Source organism: Conger conger, chromosome 9 (assembly GCF_963514075.1).
Source record: "Conger conger chromosome 9, fConCon1.1, whole genome shotgun sequence".
NCBI lineage: Eukaryota > Metazoa > Chordata > Actinopteri > Anguilliformes > Congridae > Conger > Conger conger.
In genome coordinates, this window is record NC_083768.1 from 5,881,488 (window position 1) to 5,898,685 (window position 17,198).

Consider the following 17,198-nt stretch of genomic DNA (forward strand, 5'->3'; position numbering starts at 1 on the left):
GCAGAGAGGGACCGCGTTCAGACACCGCAGAGAGGGACTGCGTTCAGACACAGCAGAGAGGGACTGCGTTCAGACACCGCAGAGAGGGACTGCGTTCAGACACCGCAGAGAGGGACCGCGTTCAGACACCGCAGAGAGGGACTGCGTTCAGACACCGCAGAGAGGGACTGCGTTCAGACACCGCAGAGAGGGACTGCGTTCAGACACCGCAGAGAGGGACTGCGTTCAGACACCGCAGAGAGGGACTGCGTTCAGACACCGCAGAGAGGGACTGCGTTCAGACACCGCAGAGAGGGACTGCGTTCAGACACCGCAGAGAGGGACTGCGTTCAGACACCGCAGAGAGGGACTGCGTTCAGACACCGCAGAGAGGGACTGCGTTCAGACACCGCAGAGAGGGACTGCGTTCAGACACCGCAGAGAGGGACTGCGTTCAGACACCGCAGAGAGGGACTGCGTTCAGACACAGCAGAGAGGGACTGCGTTCAGACACCGCAGAGAGGGACTGCGTTCAGACACCGCAGAGAGGGACTGCGTTCAGACACCGCAGAGAGGGACTGCGTTCAGACACCGCAGAGAGGGACTGCGTTCAGACACCGCAGAGAGGGACTGCGTTCAGACACCGCAGAGAGGGACTGCGTTCAGACACCGCAGAGAGGGACTGCGTTCAGACACCGCAGAGAGGGACTGCGTTCAGACACCGCAGAGAGGGACTGCGTTCAGACACCGCAGAGAGGGACTGCGTTCAGACACAGCAGAGAGGGACTGCGTTCAGACACCGCAGAGAGGGACTGCGTTCAGACACCGCAGAGAGGGACTGCGTTCAGACACAGCAGAGAGGGACTGCGTTCAGACACCGCCAAACTGCCATTTACATTCTAGTCATTTGGCAGACGCTTTTAATCCAAAGTGACTTAAGTGCATATGTTCTTCCACAGCTTAAAGCATCACATCCATAACTAGTAAAATACACATGAAGGGTTGTTCTAAACAAAAAAAACAGTCACCATAAGTGCTATTTTTTCTTTTTGGAGTTAGACAAGAGGGATATCAGGAGGGGGACTAAGGTATAGTTTGAAACGGTGTGTTTTTAGGGATTCTGGGATTCTGCTGTCCTGACAGTGGTAGGCGGGTCGGTAGCTCCGCTCGGCCCACGCCGTGTTTTACCTGCTGCGCGTCCGACTCGGACTGGAACGTGATGAACCAGTTGTCGTTGTAGGCGAACTCACAGCTGATGAAGGCCGGCAGGTTCTCTCCCTGAAAAAGCCCCTCCACCTCCTGACGACACGGAAAAAAAGGTTCTCTTAACACACGACCTAGAGCAGGGGTTGTCAAACCCCAGCGTCTGCAGGCATTTGCGGTCTAAGCCAAGTGCGGCCCTCCAGGACAGGACTGGACTGGAGTGAACTTGTTCTACAAGCAATCGGAGGACAGAGTAAAGCGGTTGTAACACACACAGCCAATCGGAGCGCAGAGTGAACCGGCACAGCCAGTCGGAGCACACTTGCCTGCCGGGGCGTGGCCTGGGGCACCTCCCGCAGGATGACGATGCAGCGGTTCTGGTTGGGTCGAACCCGCTCACCCTTCTCATCCACTTGGACCAAAGGCAACGCTGAACAATAACACATTAAAATAAAATTAAAAACAGAAGCAAAATGAAGCCATAGGACATTGTTTTAGAACACAATGTTGAAAGGTCCCATTATTGTGGGAAATGACATTTCCCTCGCTATGTGGATTATAAAAGGAGGTGAAGGCATTACAAGAACACTGAAAGAATCAAAACGCACAGTCCCCACATTGATCCACACAATCAGTTCAGAGAAAATATGAATTTTAATGAGCCGTTTGGACTTCTGTGAAGTTATTGCATCATAACGATACGCTCTTTTGGTTCTGCACAGCCTGCCCTGTAGCTGGAACCAAGTGTTCAGATCGTTGGAGCTAGCCAGCCAATCAGCACAGCTGCTCTAAAGTCAGTCACTAAAACGGTCTGTTCTCGGTAAAGCTCATGAGAGGCGCTGGAGAATGGACAAGTAAAACTGGATTGTTTTTGGTTCTTAAAACCACACTAACCCCCTTCTTTTTTTTCTCGGATTTTTTCCCTTTTTCTCCCAATTTGGTAGCCAATTGTACCCCGTCTGATTCAATTAGAGCTAGTATTAGACACACCGCCCACACCCCGTCCCTCGGCGGCCCTACGAGAGCGACACGCCTTCAAGCCGTCTCGTCACATGTTGGTAACCGTGATTCCGAGGCGCTCGAGGTGCTTTATTGTGCGGCGATCTCCTAACCCTGCCAAGTCCCTCCCCCTGGAGCAGCGAGCCAATTATTGCTGCTCCACGTGAGCCGGCCAAACTTGGCTTTTGGCAGGACCGAGAATCGAACCCCGGTCCCCGGTGTGCAACTGCAGCGAACTGCAACCGCAAGTCTGCTGCGTCTTAGCCTGTTGCGCCACCGCGGCTCTACCCTAACCCCCTTCTTAGAGACATCGGGACCTAAAACAAAACACCGGAAAATGCACTCAACCAGACAGAACTGCACAACCGCAGGACGGCACTTACACCGCAGAACGTCGACGATCAGATCCACATCGGTGCTCAGCTTCTTCACGTGGTCGAGATTCGCAACGGTCATGATTGGCACATACTGGTCACTGTCCATCTGAGAGATAAGGTACATGTCGCTGGCGAGATTTTCCCTGCAGAGACAAAACGACAAACCACAAAAACTGAAACGCCCGTCATTTCCTGATGAGGCACGCGCGCGGTCATGGAGAGGCACGGGGTCATGGAGAGCCACGGGGCGAAGTGTGCCGATATTCGTGCACATGAAGCAAAAGTCTGAAGTCTCACCGGGAGAGGCAGAACTCCAGGGTCTTCTTCAGATTCTCCCGCAGGTCCCCAAGCCCGTATTCTGTGTGCGCATCGCTGCCCCCTGTGGCCGGAGGGAAGAATGCAGCATCTGGTTAATGCGCGACAGTACGAATTAGCTATGATCCCGCAGTCCCGTATTTCTTGATATTTGATTCCAATACGAAACGCGCACTTTGAACCATATATCCCTACGTACTGCAACACTTACCGTGTGCCACGAGTGTAACGAATTCATTAGAAAAATAATAACTGCTTGTTCCTGGCTAACCACAGCTATGAACCCAGAACACAGAAACCTCAAATCAAGGTCTGGATCGATGGTGTTAGATTGTTTTCAATTGGGAATGAACAAAATCCCGGCATTTCTCAGACGAGACCGCGGACACGTACTGTGAACAGCGCCCTCACCAGTCCGGGAGGACTCCCGCGCGGGCTCAAACTCGGGGTAGGCGGGATCCGGACCCTCCAGGGTGACGGCGGCCATTTTGTCTGGCTCGGTCAGTGCAAGCGGGGGGGGCTCCTCTGCGTCCAACAGCAACGGCGCCTCGTATGCGGCCTCCTTGTCCTCTGGGGCTTCATACCCTGGGGGGGGGGGGGGGGTAAGCTTTCTGTCCGCTCAAACACGTCGTACTACACAACACTTGGCACAACAGAAGCACAGTTTGCAGTTCTAAAAAAAAAAACGAATACACAATAAGCAAGTTGTGGTAGTTGGACCGGAATGAGAAGTAGTCCGCTTTTAGCACAGTTTTCTAAGCTACAATTTAAAAACCATCTGATATTAACAGCATAAACGATTCCAACATCCAAATGAGTGGAAGGACTTGGGGTAAAATACCGAACGGAAATTTTGAGCACGACAAAATTTGGAACGGACTCTGCAGCCGGAGCAGTTCCCAGGGTGAACGAAAAGTCAGCCAGCAGTCCAATTTAACTGCCATAAATAACTGCCGTAACGGACTTAAACGAACACGTGCGGGCGAGGTAGCCAAGGCAACCTTTGAGTGGCTTCTTAACCCTTCCAGTGACGAGCCGGATGGCAGTCTTGTGATTTTGACAGTGGTTACGACTGAAAGGGTTAATGAGCACTCATGCCGATGATGTCACAGGTAGTTCTGAGGGCAAAGGTCACCTTCTGGCCCAGGGTCGGCTGTGATGTCAGAGGCCTCCCTCCACTGGACGGGGGCGGAGTCAGTGGACCCTGCAGCTTCCAGGCCTAGCATGTGATTGGCCCATACTTTAGCATTCGGGTTCAGATGAGAGACCTTGCTGGATTCCTGCAGAAAAAAAAAAAACATATATATAACAAATACACAAACCAGCTTATTTACACAAGGAGAGCATTGTCCACTTCACAAGTTTACATTGCAGCAATTTAATTGGCTGCCTGGAGCAATGTGAGGATAAGGGCCTTGCTCAAGGGCCCAACAGCTGCACTGATCTTATAGTGGCTACCCTGGGGCTTGAACCAGCGACCTTCCAGCTCCCAGTCATGTACCTTAACCACGAGGCTACACACAGGGCTTCAGTCAGAGAGGGTCAGTTAGAGATGGGATTCAGGGACTGGAACGCCGGGAGGATTTGCATATGGGGTCCGCTCATAAGGCACGCAAGCGTGTTCGAGAACACTTCAGAACACGTGTAAGAAATGTACCTCAGGGTGCAGCCAAACATCCTCCAACAAGCAGCGAATTTCGAAAGACACGCGAGCTGTCCTCCTGTTCGAAACATTAAAACGCCCCCGAGAGAGCGATCGTGTTGGAGGACGTGTTTTTGTGTTCAAGCATCTCTCCTCTTTTTTTAAAACCTCTCTCTATTTTTGCACTACTATTTTAAACACATTTTGTGTCGCCAGACAGTTTTTTTTTTTTTTTTTTAAACATCTTGGCCAATAACACACTTTCCATTTGACCAGCAGCTCTGGAAACCGTCATTAACCATTGTGAGAAATCAAACGCAGAGAGCACGGGCAACTCTCGGAGCGTAGGAAAACCAGAAAACCAGACAACTCCGACACAGTCCAGTGCCGCAGGTCAAACTACGGCTTCCCGGAGAAAGTTCTTGAAGCAAGTGGTGAGAAAAACGTCGTCCCAGCGTGCGAGACGGTGACCTGCGCTTTTCAGATTCACAAATTACAGCGACCGACCACACCCGGGACGTTGCACAGCCCCGAGCTTGTGCAACACCAAAACGCTGCTGGCCGCTGACCGAAGGACGCCAGACAGAGACGATGTGGAAACTGCAGTCACCGCGCCGGCCGCGTCCCTTTCTGCCCTTCATCTTAATTTTACTTCATCTTTTATTTACTTTATTTAATCTTTATTTAATCTTCCATGTACAGCAACGCCCTGCAAATGCCCCCCCCCACCACCGGTGGTTTCCTCCAGACTGCAGAAGCAGGTTTAAACGCTGGGGCTGTGGCTCCGACGTTGGGAAACGCGCGGGGCTCAGAGCAGAGACGGAGGGCGGCCCCATCACCTCGACACACGCGCCGCCTCCAGTCAATAACGCCCCCAAGCGCTCGTATTTCACCTGACGGGCTGCGGCACACGGACTCGGTCCCAGCGCAGTGTGCAAATCAGCGCGAGAGAGAGAGAGAGAGTCCAGTAGCCCCACCGTGCAGCAGCAGAGGGGCTCCCCCTCCACAGCGTGAGGGTTCTTCTCCCCGCTACGGCAGGCCTTTAACTGCGGCTATCTGGGGGCTCAGGGCGGGCGTTTGCCTTCCGTCCCTCTATAAAGCGTCTCTGTGACGCCGTTCGGTGAAAAGCACTATTCAAATGAAATCGTATTGAACGCAACACCCCTCCCGCTGGCTGCTATAGGAACCGTGTGACGTCACCGGCTCCCCCCCCACCCCACCCCCCGTGAGCGCGGTCCAGGAGGGCCGATGTGGCACAGCCTCTCGAACCCGACGCCGTTTAGATTTGGTGGCGAGGACGACCAAAAAAACGGTGGGGCCACGGGCCCGCTCAGCAGAGTGACACAGAGGTCTCCAGCAGGCAGGAAGCCAGGCCAGCAGGACGCGATTGGTCAAAGCGCGCCATGGCAACAGACCCAGAATAAATCCGTAAACACGTGCGATTGGCTCCCCGTGCGGACGGACGGGTGAGAAAGCGACGGCGGCCACAGCCGCCTAAACTCAGCGCAGTCGAGCGCGGCGGAGCGAGGCCAAGGACACCGCCGTTTCGGACTCGGATTCTTCTCCGTGCTCGACTTGATCTCGCCCCGGCGCGGCGCAGCCAAGCGAGAGGCCCGGGGCCTGCGCTGGAGCGGAGGCATTCTCCGGCAGCGTTTTCCTGCAGGACCTGGCCACAGCCCACACCAGCTAAGCCACAAATATGCTTTGTGTACGGCTAAATATAGGACACGTGCGTGGGCCGTCCATGAAGCCAATTAAACGTGGGTACGACAGAATCGCACAACCGCCTCGGAGAACGTAGCACCTCCAAAAAACCATCCAATTTCAGTCAAGAAAATAGAAACAGGCGTGCACAAACTCACGTACACGCAAGTTTTTTTTTTTTTGTTTTTTTTTTCGAGCCACTTCTCAAAGCAGCGTTGGTGAAGATTACACAAATAACCGCCCGCCTTCGTCAGCCCAAGTTAAGGACAAACGGAATTGTAGAAAATACAAGCAGCCCCTTCACGCCGCGAGCAGCCGTCAGTCAGGACTCAGGGCCGGGAACCGGTTTGAGCCGGATCACAGATGAACTTGACTGGAGCACACGACACGGCTGAGTCTGAGTGTGTGGCTGAACCTGACATTTCACAGGCCTTCACGTGACCGTGCGATCAGGGGCGTCCGTTTACCACTCAACCAATCAGCATCGAGCTGTTCGCCGAGTCGGGTGCGCAAGAGAGGAACCTTTACGTTATATGGCATTACAGGCGTTCGGCAGACGCTCTTATCCAGAGCGACGTACGATAACGTGCAAAACCCATAACAAGGGACATGTGCGCAGGAAGACCCTGGAGGGAAGTACCGTTTCAACAGAAGCTGGAACAGAAGCTTGTGTGACGGGGGGAACTGCAGGACTGGGCGGGGCGGGGTAAGGCGGGGTTCAGGGGGGACTGCAGGACTGGGCGGGGCGGGGTAAGGCGGGGTTCAGGGGGAGACTGCAGGACTGGGCGGGGCGGGGTAAGGCGGGGTTCAGGGGGGACTGCAGGACTGTAAGGCGGGGTTCAGGGGGGAACTGCAGGACTGGGCGGGGCGGGGTAAGGCGGGGTTCAGGGGGGACTGCAGGACTGGGCGGGGCGGGGTAAGGCGGGGTTCAGGGGGGACTGCAGGACTGTAAGGCGGGGTTCAGGGGGGAACTGCAGGACTGGGCGGGGTGGGGTAAGGGGGGGTTCAGGGGGATTCCGCACTTACCAGAGACGGGCTGTCTTTAGCGTCCTGCACCTGCTGCACCTGGGGTTCAGCAGCTTTTGTGTCCTGGTCAGAAGTCATGAGCCATCCACGTCCTGGCTCCTCAACGAGGAGACGCTTCTGTCACCGAGGAGGCTGCTGAAACAAAAACAGCCACAAGGAGACCACAATAAATATAAAAAACGGACATCAGGGGTTCTGGTTCTGGTTCTGCCGGCTAAAAACGCTCCAAGAATGCAACCAGAGGTCCTGGACTGGGCCTACAGTCTATGCGCAAATACAGACCTGTATTAATTTCTTGTAAACGTTTCAGTAACTTATTTCACGAAATCCATATGAACCAAGCTGATCCTTGGTTATTCCAACTTACTTCCCTCGCCTCCCCTCAAACCGGTGGCAGAATTCACAGGGAAACAAAACGACGATGCAGATTTCGCCACAATCAAGCGCCCGTCTGCGACGCGGGGCCTGGCATTCAGCACGCAATGCAGAGTGAGAGGGGCACCGCTGCTACGCCCGTGACCTTCGACCCCAACACGCAACACGCATCACCACAGACACTAACCAACACGCATCACCACAGACACTAACCAACACGCATCACCACAGACACTAACCAACACGCATCACCACAGACACTAACCAACACGCATCACCACAGACACTAACCAACACGCATCACCACAGACACTAACCAACGCGCATCACCACAGACACTAACCAACGCGCATCACCACAGACACTAACCAACGCGCATCACCACAGACACTAACCAACGCGCATCACCACAGACACTAACCAATGCGCATCACCACAGACACTAACCAACGCGCATCACCACAGACACTAACCAACACGCATCACCACAGACACTAACCAACACGCATCACCACAGACACTAACCAACACGCATCACCACAGACACTAACCAACACGCATCACCACAGACACTAACCAACACGCATCACCACAGACACTAACCAATGCGCATCACCACAGACACTAACCAACACGCATCACCACAGACACTAACCAATGCGCATCACCACAGACACTAACCAACGCGCATCACCACAGACACTAACCAACACGCATCACCACAGACACTAACCAACACGCATCACCACAGACACTAACCAACACGCATCACCACAGACACTAACCAACACGCATCACCACAGACACTAACCAACACGCATCACCACAGACACTAACCAACACGCATCACCACAGACACTAACCAACACGCATCACCACAGACACTAACCAACACGCATCACCACAGACACTAACCAACACGCATCACCACAGACACTAACCAACACGCATCACCACAGACACTAACCAACACGCATCACCACAGACACTAACCAACACGCATCACCACAGACACTTCTGGCTGCTGTGAGCGGGGGGGGGGCATGGTTTTAAATCGGCCCCGGAACATCCGAAGCATTCCGTCATCCAGGAGTGCGCACGGTCCTTCTCTGCATGCAAATATTTTAGGATTATTTGCTCCGCCCCCTCACAGTGGCCATCAGCCAATGGGGCTCAGCCGGTCGTCTCTCATTGGCCAGAACTGGACACGGTAAAATCTCAGCCAGTAGCCAAGTGGTTAAGGTACATGACAGGGACCCAGAAGGTAGCCACAATATGATCCACACAGCTGTGACTTGAGCAAGGCCCCTAACCCCACATTGCTCCTGGGGGGGATTGACCCCTGTGTAGTCTAATCGACTGTACGTCGCTTTGGATAAAAGCGTTAACTAAATGACTACTGTGATCAGTGTCAGGGAGCGCTACACTTCATTATCACGCACTGCAATCGATGGGGACCGGCAGCCATGTTGCTAGGATCAAACCAAATTGGCATCCCATAGGCCTTTAGTTTACCCTGAGACATGCAGTGCGTTTAGTCCCTGCTCAGGGCTAGGGAGGAGGAACCAGCAGGAACAGACGGGTAGGGTATCGGGAGCCCCTCATCAAGCACAGGAACCACAACCCAGGAACTTCTTACAGAACTGCAGGTGGACCCACAGTCCCCGAAATCTATCCTTGCAAGCCCTTATTTGTGTTGGTTCTTGCTAGGGCCAGTCTCTTTATCGATTAAAGCTGTTGAAAAGACTTCCAAGTTCTATGGCGTAATTTTTCTCGTAAACTGATTTTAACACAACACAAGTCCGATTTCCTCAGCTTGGAACTCAGCTTTGCCAAAACCGGTCTGGATTCAGTGACTACGTGGTCACGAACAGCACTGACGCATTCATCGATTTCACCTGCTGGTCCACTAATGTACGCTCGTTCAAAATAATCATTTGCCACAGCATATACAAGAATTGAAGCATTATCTGTCTGAGAAAGAACCTAATTAATATTTCAATTATAACAGAATGCAATATGAAAATGAAAACCCATTTTATAAATAACGTCACATCAGAAAGAGGAAGACTCATCCCTCGTTATACGTTAAAACATTATTAGAATTAAAACGTGTTATACTTAAAATACCGTGCGACAAGTTCTGCTGGACATAAAAGGGCGACAGGTAACCAACTCTTGACGGTAAATGGACTGCATTTATATAGCGTGTTTATCCAAAGCGCGTTACAATGAATGCCTCTCATTCACCCATTCACACACACACACACACACACACACACACACACACACACACACACACAGAAGCTCCAACCAGCACGTCAGGAGCACTTGGGGGTTAGGTGACTTTCTCAGGGACACTCTGACACACCCAGGGCAGGGATCGACCCGGCCACGCAGACTGCCCTCAGCTCCTGATGTTGCCCCTGACTCTTGTATAGTTTATACAACGGCTGGTCCTCAAGGTTTTCCTTTGAGCCCAGAGGCCATCAACAAGACAGCGTATCCAATAACAAAATTACTCATTTGAAACTTCATTAACACACACACAGCAATTTGTTTTGCAATCTTTTAAACAGTTGCATGATATGCATAGTGCACAGTGCGAACCATAACTTTTATCAGCTGATATTACTGGATGACAATTGTCCAATGAAAACGAGGGCATCGACCCCCCCCTTCCCCACCCTGACCAAGGCCTCCCAGGTCGTTTGAATGTGGCAGGTCAGTCTGTTGCCTGGAAACGGGAAAGAGGGCGTGCACTGTGTGTACTTGGTGGCATTCTGCTCATTAAGCAAACAGCTGTGTGCCATGTCGCAGGGCAGACAGGGGAAGTGGAAGGGACAGGAGGGCCCGTCTGATTTCCTGTCGCCGTCGTCCTGAAGTTCACCCGCTCCTGAGGACCGGCGACGGTCGAGCCCGACCGAAGAACGAGAGGCTTTGCCCGGCACGGAGTGCCGTAGCGCTGCGCTACCGGATAAGGCTAAGTTTCATTTCATACTCAAACTGCCACACAAACACAAGGGGGAAACGCTGCGTGCCAAAACAACACACCAACCCAGCCCTGTCTAATTACTTTAAGAAGGCGCGCCACGAGGCAGAGGAATTTAAAAAAGGCCAAATACACGGTCGCTCCAACAATCAGAAGGACCTGGGGAGTTGACTACACAAAGTTAGAGCACAGTACTGTTAGCAGATTTTATTTTACCTCAACAAAAGTTAACCAGCTGGTGAAATGCAATGTGGCTTGCCAAGGCCAGTATCGCAAAACAGGCGACACTTCACATTTCTCTATTTACAGGATAATATATATTTGGAATATCAATATGTGTATGAATTTAGCAAGCATTTCATTAATTGTAAAAAATATTCCTTAGCAAATTAGTACAGGCCAAAAAACTTAAACTGACAATGTTCAGATGAATACAACAAACGGCAGTTTGCATAAATATGTAACTTTAAATATGTCTGTAAAGCATCTCTGTGAGTGTCTTTGTAAAAGGTGCAATGCAAATAAAACTTTAATTGACTGAGTTATGTAGAGCAGGGGTCACCAGCCCTGTTCCTGGAGATCTACTGTCCTGTTAGTGTTCACTCCAACCTCAGCAAAGCACACCTCATTCACAGCTAAAGATCCTGTTGAGCTGCCAATTAGTAGAACCAGGTCTGGCAAATTTGGGTTGCAATGAAAACCTACAGGACGGTAGATCTCCAGGAACAGGGTTAGTGACCACTGGGGTAGAGTAACGCAAGGCATTTCCATGCTTGTACACAGCACATAAAAACCAGATCGCCCATTCAAAAGCAATAGCCTCTATAAAGTCATGGAAAGCCAGATTCCCAGTATAATTACACCCGACCGGTACTTAAAATGAGCATAACCTCTTATCAATCGATTTATGCCATGTCCCGAACGAAACGTTTTAAAATACTGCATGGCCCCAAGCCTAAGTAAGGACCTAGGGCAGGCCAGAGGGCCTGAAGTTTTCGACAGCTGGAGACGCAGTGCAGACCTGTTTGTAGCTGACACAGCTCTCCTGCGGTCTTGCTGGGCCAAGCAGCAAGAAAATATAACTTTACACTTGCCATGTAGTGTTACGCGAATCAATTAGCTAGCTGGCATTGCCAGTACATTTCAGCAAATAACACATTATAATAATACACGTTGTTCGTAGTAATGTGATCTGGCAGGCACACGCTGTCCGATTTCCTGAGACGCCTAAATTGTAGCCACTGGGTGTCGTCAACTAGTAGTTTAGTTAGCCTGCTAGTTTTCTGAACAATAAGCATTCCACAATACTGTAACGTTAACACATAGCTAGCATTTCCATCTAGTTAGCTAACTTAGCTCTCCTAGGCAGTTGGATTCAGCGTTTACTGGCTTGCGACTAATGACATGTGCAATCACAAGCGAGTCAGCAAAATAGTTAATATTAGGCAACCCCCAACCAGGCAGATTGTAGCTAACGTTAGTCAAATTAAGGCCAAATTAATGTAACCAAACGCAGTGAGTAGATGTTCGTTGATTGGGTATCATAGCTACAGAGTTCACGAAGCAAAACTGTGGCTGGCGCCTGCTAGTTATATGGTTGCGTGTGCGCAGAAGCAATCTAGTATTTACTGTGATGGCAAACGTTACGTGAAGTGGCGAAGGGTTTAACTTCCTATATTAAGCCAGTTATCATGTAGCCTACATTAAGTTTGCTTTACTTGCTTTACACCGCGAACGTTGCGCGACTCCCTCGCTAGCATTAACTGGAGGAACACCAGCATCATGTGGAAAAATGGCGACCCCCGCGATGCCGAGCCCCCAGCCCCCTTTCCCATTCTAGGCTGTTAGCCAGTTAGCCGGCTAGCTAATGTTGCATTGCACCGATAACGACCAGGCCACGCTTCGAAGGCTAGCATAGCAGAAAGACATACACAAGCTAGCTCGCCACTACGCACCTCTTTATTTTTAGATAAGACTTGTCGTTAAATGAGTTATCCAGCTACAAAGATAACCAGCTAGTTAGCTAACTGCCACTGAACTGCCTGCATTAACGCTACCTAGCTAAGTTAGTAAATTTCCCGGAAGGGAACCCAAAACAGGAGACAACTTCTCTCACTTTGACGTTTGCATTTCAAAACAGTTAGCCAGCAGCAGGCAAGCAGCTAACGCTATCATGCTCCATTTCTTAAACGATTTTTTAAAACCAGCAAACTAGCGAGCTATTTCATGAATGCACGACGAATGCCCACTGAGTTACAAACAAAATACCTCACTGTCAATTAAATTCTAACTTGCAAGATGGCACATCCGTGTGTAGCTACACTGCGTAAATACAGCTATTTATATAGCTAGCCAGTACACGGCTAACCAGCTAGCTAGCGCAGGAGCGCTTACTCACCTGTCGACTCTCAATGCACGGCGCTGCAATGACTATGGGCCTTGTCTTGGCTTCCAGACTGTTTTCACTTGATTAAACTTGAAATTAAATAACTCCAATTGTTATACCAGCTAACTTACCTACGTGGTAAACTCACGGCACCTTCTAAATTTGCTAAAAGCGAAATCAATTAAAAATGATATCTTGTCTAATTACATTAAGTTTTTAGCCAACTTGTTCTTTTTCGTCATAGGGTTAAAACAAAAACAGCCGTGTTATTCTTCGAATTTTGCCAGTCGGGGGTTGTTAAGAGTTGTGAAATTGAAGAACGTTGAATGTTCAGTCTTCTTAGTTCAAGCGCCTTCCACTTTTCGTCTTACAATCTGGCTAGTTCCAGAAGCGGGCAGGAAAATGAGCTAGTTTTTTCCCATTCGGAGAGTAGCAACCATCACACTGTTTTCGCAGTCACACCGAAGACTCCAGGTCCAGGAACTCCCGCCCCCAACACAGTGGACAGACTTCTCTGTTGGTCGATGCCGACGGCAGAACGCTCCACTCGTGATCAGAAACGTGGTTGTGGATTGGTTGAGGCTAACTAACGTTAGCTAGTATGCTAATCATTGGGAATTCTTCGTAGGGCCGGAGTATTCGCCTTAAGTATATTCCTTTATTTTAAATCGTTGCATTAAGTTCTACCAACCATAGCTCGGTATGAAATATTTATTTCAGGAGAAGAAACACAGCAAACGCAGGAATCCACCGCAAGATGTTATAAAAGACAAATAATCATACAGATAACACAAAATAGTGGATGGCAAACTCCCTGACAGAAAGTTAGTGTTTTCGGGTTTTTTTGGGCAACTTTAAAATATGTTATTCATAAAATATGTCATTTGTCTTAGAGATTAATTTATTGCAGCCTATGCGACTACCTACATTTTCAGGACACTCTGAGCACATCCGATTTAGTCCATCCACTGATAATCATGTCGCGATTATTATATCATTATAATAGTTCATCAGTGTCCATGTATGTTTTGTAATTATAGACTGTGATGTGATACAAGATGGCAGTACTGAGCAGGTCCTCTTGGGCAATTAATGAGTGAACAAGGACATTGCAAAAGTCTGCCATGAGCAGATCTAGTGATCTTTGGAATACATTGATGCATCAGTGTTATCACTGAAGGCTATTCTGGCCATCTATTCAGGTGGATATAAGTGGACATGAATAGTGCTCTCCGGATAAATAAGAAAGCATGGAAACACCAAATGGATGTGAACATGTTATCTATTATTTATCTGAAAAATATGTACTTGAGATTTATTTTTGTCACGGTCACATTTTGAATCAAATAAATATTCACAGGAAACTGCCGTGCGATGCAGGAATTTTATGGGCTGTATTGGCGTTACATTATATGATTGTAAAACAGAACGTGCAACACAAGCACAAACAAAGAATAGACCTTGTGTGTGTAACTCACACTATGAAGTGCACATAATTATAATTATGGCAGGGGAGTAGTGGCAGCCATCATTGTAAATGTTTTGCCCTTAACAAAAAGACACTTTGGTGCGTTCTCTGAACTGCATGGTCCTGTCTTCCTCCCTCTAAGCGCACCTGCAGCAGGAGACATGCAGGCATGTGCAATTTAAGATGATGAATGCACTTCTGTTCCGCAAAGTATCCCCTAGGCAGGAAAATGCTTTGCCCACAATGCAAGCATGCACTTTTCATGCTTGCAAAAGTTATCATCTTCCCCCCCTGGAACCTGAAAGGCAGGCATTTTTGCCGATATTTCACTGTTACGTCATAAACCTCTGTGATCCAGAAGCAACCTCAAAGGCTGTTCAAACTCCTCCAAAATCCCAGCATTTCCACCGCTCATTTGCAAATCCCGGCAAATTACTGCATAAAAAGAAAATATTCATGTGCATTTTCACAGCTGAGGAAATCTTGCCAAATTAATCATTTTGATTATTACATTACTTTACATCATAGGCATTTGGCAGACGCTCTTATCCAGAGCAATATACAACAAAATACATACCTATAACCAGGGAACAAGTGCATTGAAAGAACCTAGAGGGAAGTACACTTTCAAGTAAGACTACAACAAAGGAAAGACCTTGTAAATTAATCTGACAGTGGATTATATCTATAAATCATATTTATACAACACAATGTGAAAGAATAATAAACACTTATGTAGGAAAGTTGTTCTGTTATTTTAATGTTAGAAAGTTATTCTGTTATGAAGTTATATGTCACTCAGCCATTTTTTATTTAGAATTATGCTGTCATTCACAAAGTGCCACATAGCATTTCCATGAGATTACAACAAACAAGATGCTTGGAGGGTGATTCGAACACAGCCCCAGGGCCCCAGGCATTGTGCGAGAGATGCAACGTCAGTACTTTGCACGATTGGCACGTCCTCCGACACATTGGAATGTGGCTGTGCAAACCTGGGCACCTGGGTTTTACATTACATTACATTAGATTAATGGCATTTGGCAGACGCTCTTATCCAGAGTGAAGACAACCCTCCCCTGGAGCAATGCAGGGTTAAGGGCCTTGCTCAAGGGCCCAACGGCTGTGCGGATCTTATTATGGCTACACCGGGGATCAAACCACTGACCTTGCGGGTCCCAGTCATGTACCTTAACCACTATGCTACAGGCCGCCCCAGTCATGTACCTTAACCACTACGCTACAGGCCGCCCCAGTCATGTACCTTAACCACTACGCTACAGGCCGCCCCCTATATTAGTTGAATATTGTATTGTTAAGTCATGGCATACTGAAAAAGCAAATTGCTTGAAGTGCACATTCTTACTGAAAATGACAGGATGTGTGCTTCCAATGGGAAACCCGTTTAGGAATTGATGGGACTTTTACATTACACAGGATATGGTGTTAATTTCAGATGTTCCTAATCTAGCATGGTGCTGACAAATACAAATAACCAGGCAATGATCAACAATTTTGTACACCAGCCAAGAGGGTGCTAATGAGAGCATTTCACAGGGTCTTTCGTTGAGTGACACCTCCGGAAGGCTCAACAGCAAAGCCTGGTGTTCCAAACCCACCCCTCTCCATAATGTTAATAACGTCACATTATTTTTGTTACATTTGTTACATTACACAATGTGTAATGTAACAAATTACACATTGTTACATTACATTTAGGAACGAACACTGGATACGCTGTCTACATTTCATTAAGCAATACTAATGTATGGAACACTCGAAAATACTTAGATTCCGGGACATTTCGTTTAATTATCTTTTCCAGGACAGACAACAAAAATCCGGGACAGTCCTGGAGAATCCAGGACGGGTGGCAACCCTGCTTCAGATGCCCTTCACTCACCACTAGTGTGCAATATATACAGTATGAAAACAATATTGCGTTATAACCATAACAATAAATATACTTCACAGCAGTGTATAAAAATCTATTATTAGACAACTATTAGACTCATTAGACAAGCGTTTGTTTAGACTATGCAGGGGCCAACGTAGGGTTAAGGGCCTTGCTAAACAGCTCCACTGATCTTACTGTGGCTACTCTTTGGCTTGACACACCAACCTCCCAGGTCCCAGTCACGCACCTCAGCCACTAGGCCATAGGCTGCCCAACCAAATATGTCCCTGTCATTGGTAATACAGAGGTAAACCTGTCCTCCGTTCTTGTAAATATGCAGTGAGGCTGCTGTGGGGTTCTCCCCTGCCATCATAGAGATATGTGATGTAATGCGGAGGGACTGATAAATATATGGACAGGTAGAACATTGCATTTATACAGGTTGGGAATTTAGCCAGGACACCGGGGAGCCCCTGCCCTTTGCGAAATCTAATATATGTCCATATATTAGATTGGCCTACGGGAGGAGTATGCTATCACAGTGCTCACTTCAATTTGTATATTTTTGTACAATTTAATCCAATTAATTGTTAAAGCTTCAGTGGAAGTAGGCTTATTTTCCTTATGGAAGGACACTGGGAAATATTCGGAAATGTAGATGGGAAATTTGCCCACCAAATCTGTGCCGTTTCACAATTGCAACACAGAAGCAGCGCATCCGTACGCTTCACCTGACGGTAATGAACCAACCAGAGCCACATTTTTCGAATGTTGCATTTTTCTAGTTCCACCCTCCTTCCCTTTCACCTCCAGCTAATTTCCGATGCCCGGATGT

The 17,198-nt window shown here is 48.8% G+C and overlaps 1 protein-coding gene across 3 annotated transcripts in view; it reads right to left on the bottom strand.

Moving 5' to 3' along the window:
* LOC133137399 (la-related protein 4B-like) overlaps nt 1–13,450 on the bottom strand; it is a 30,029-nt gene extending 16,579 nt beyond the window's left edge. The window contains exons 1-8 of one of the 3 annotated variants that reach the window (XM_061255653.1): nt 13,206–13,450; nt 7,246–7,380; nt 4,009–4,153; nt 3,285–3,458; nt 2,856–2,937; nt 2,565–2,701; nt 1,509–1,612; nt 1,168–1,278 (exon numbers count right to left, since the gene is read on the bottom strand). In XM_061255653.1, the coding sequence (XP_061111637.1) occupies nt 1,168–1,278; nt 1,509–1,612; nt 2,565–2,701; nt 2,856–2,937; nt 3,285–3,458; nt 4,009–4,153; nt 7,246–7,323 (831 nt within the window). In that variant the 5' untranslated portion in view covers nt 7,324–7,380; nt 13,206–13,450. Of the gene's footprint in view, nt 1–1,167; nt 1,279–1,508; nt 1,613–2,564; nt 2,702–2,855; nt 2,938–3,284; nt 3,459–4,008; nt 4,154–7,245; nt 7,381–13,010 lie in introns of all 3 variants that reach the window. The other 2 variants (XM_061255652.1, XM_061255651.1) reach the window with 2 other exon arrangements.
* Between the last annotated feature and the right edge of the window lie 3,748 nt (nt 13,451–17,198).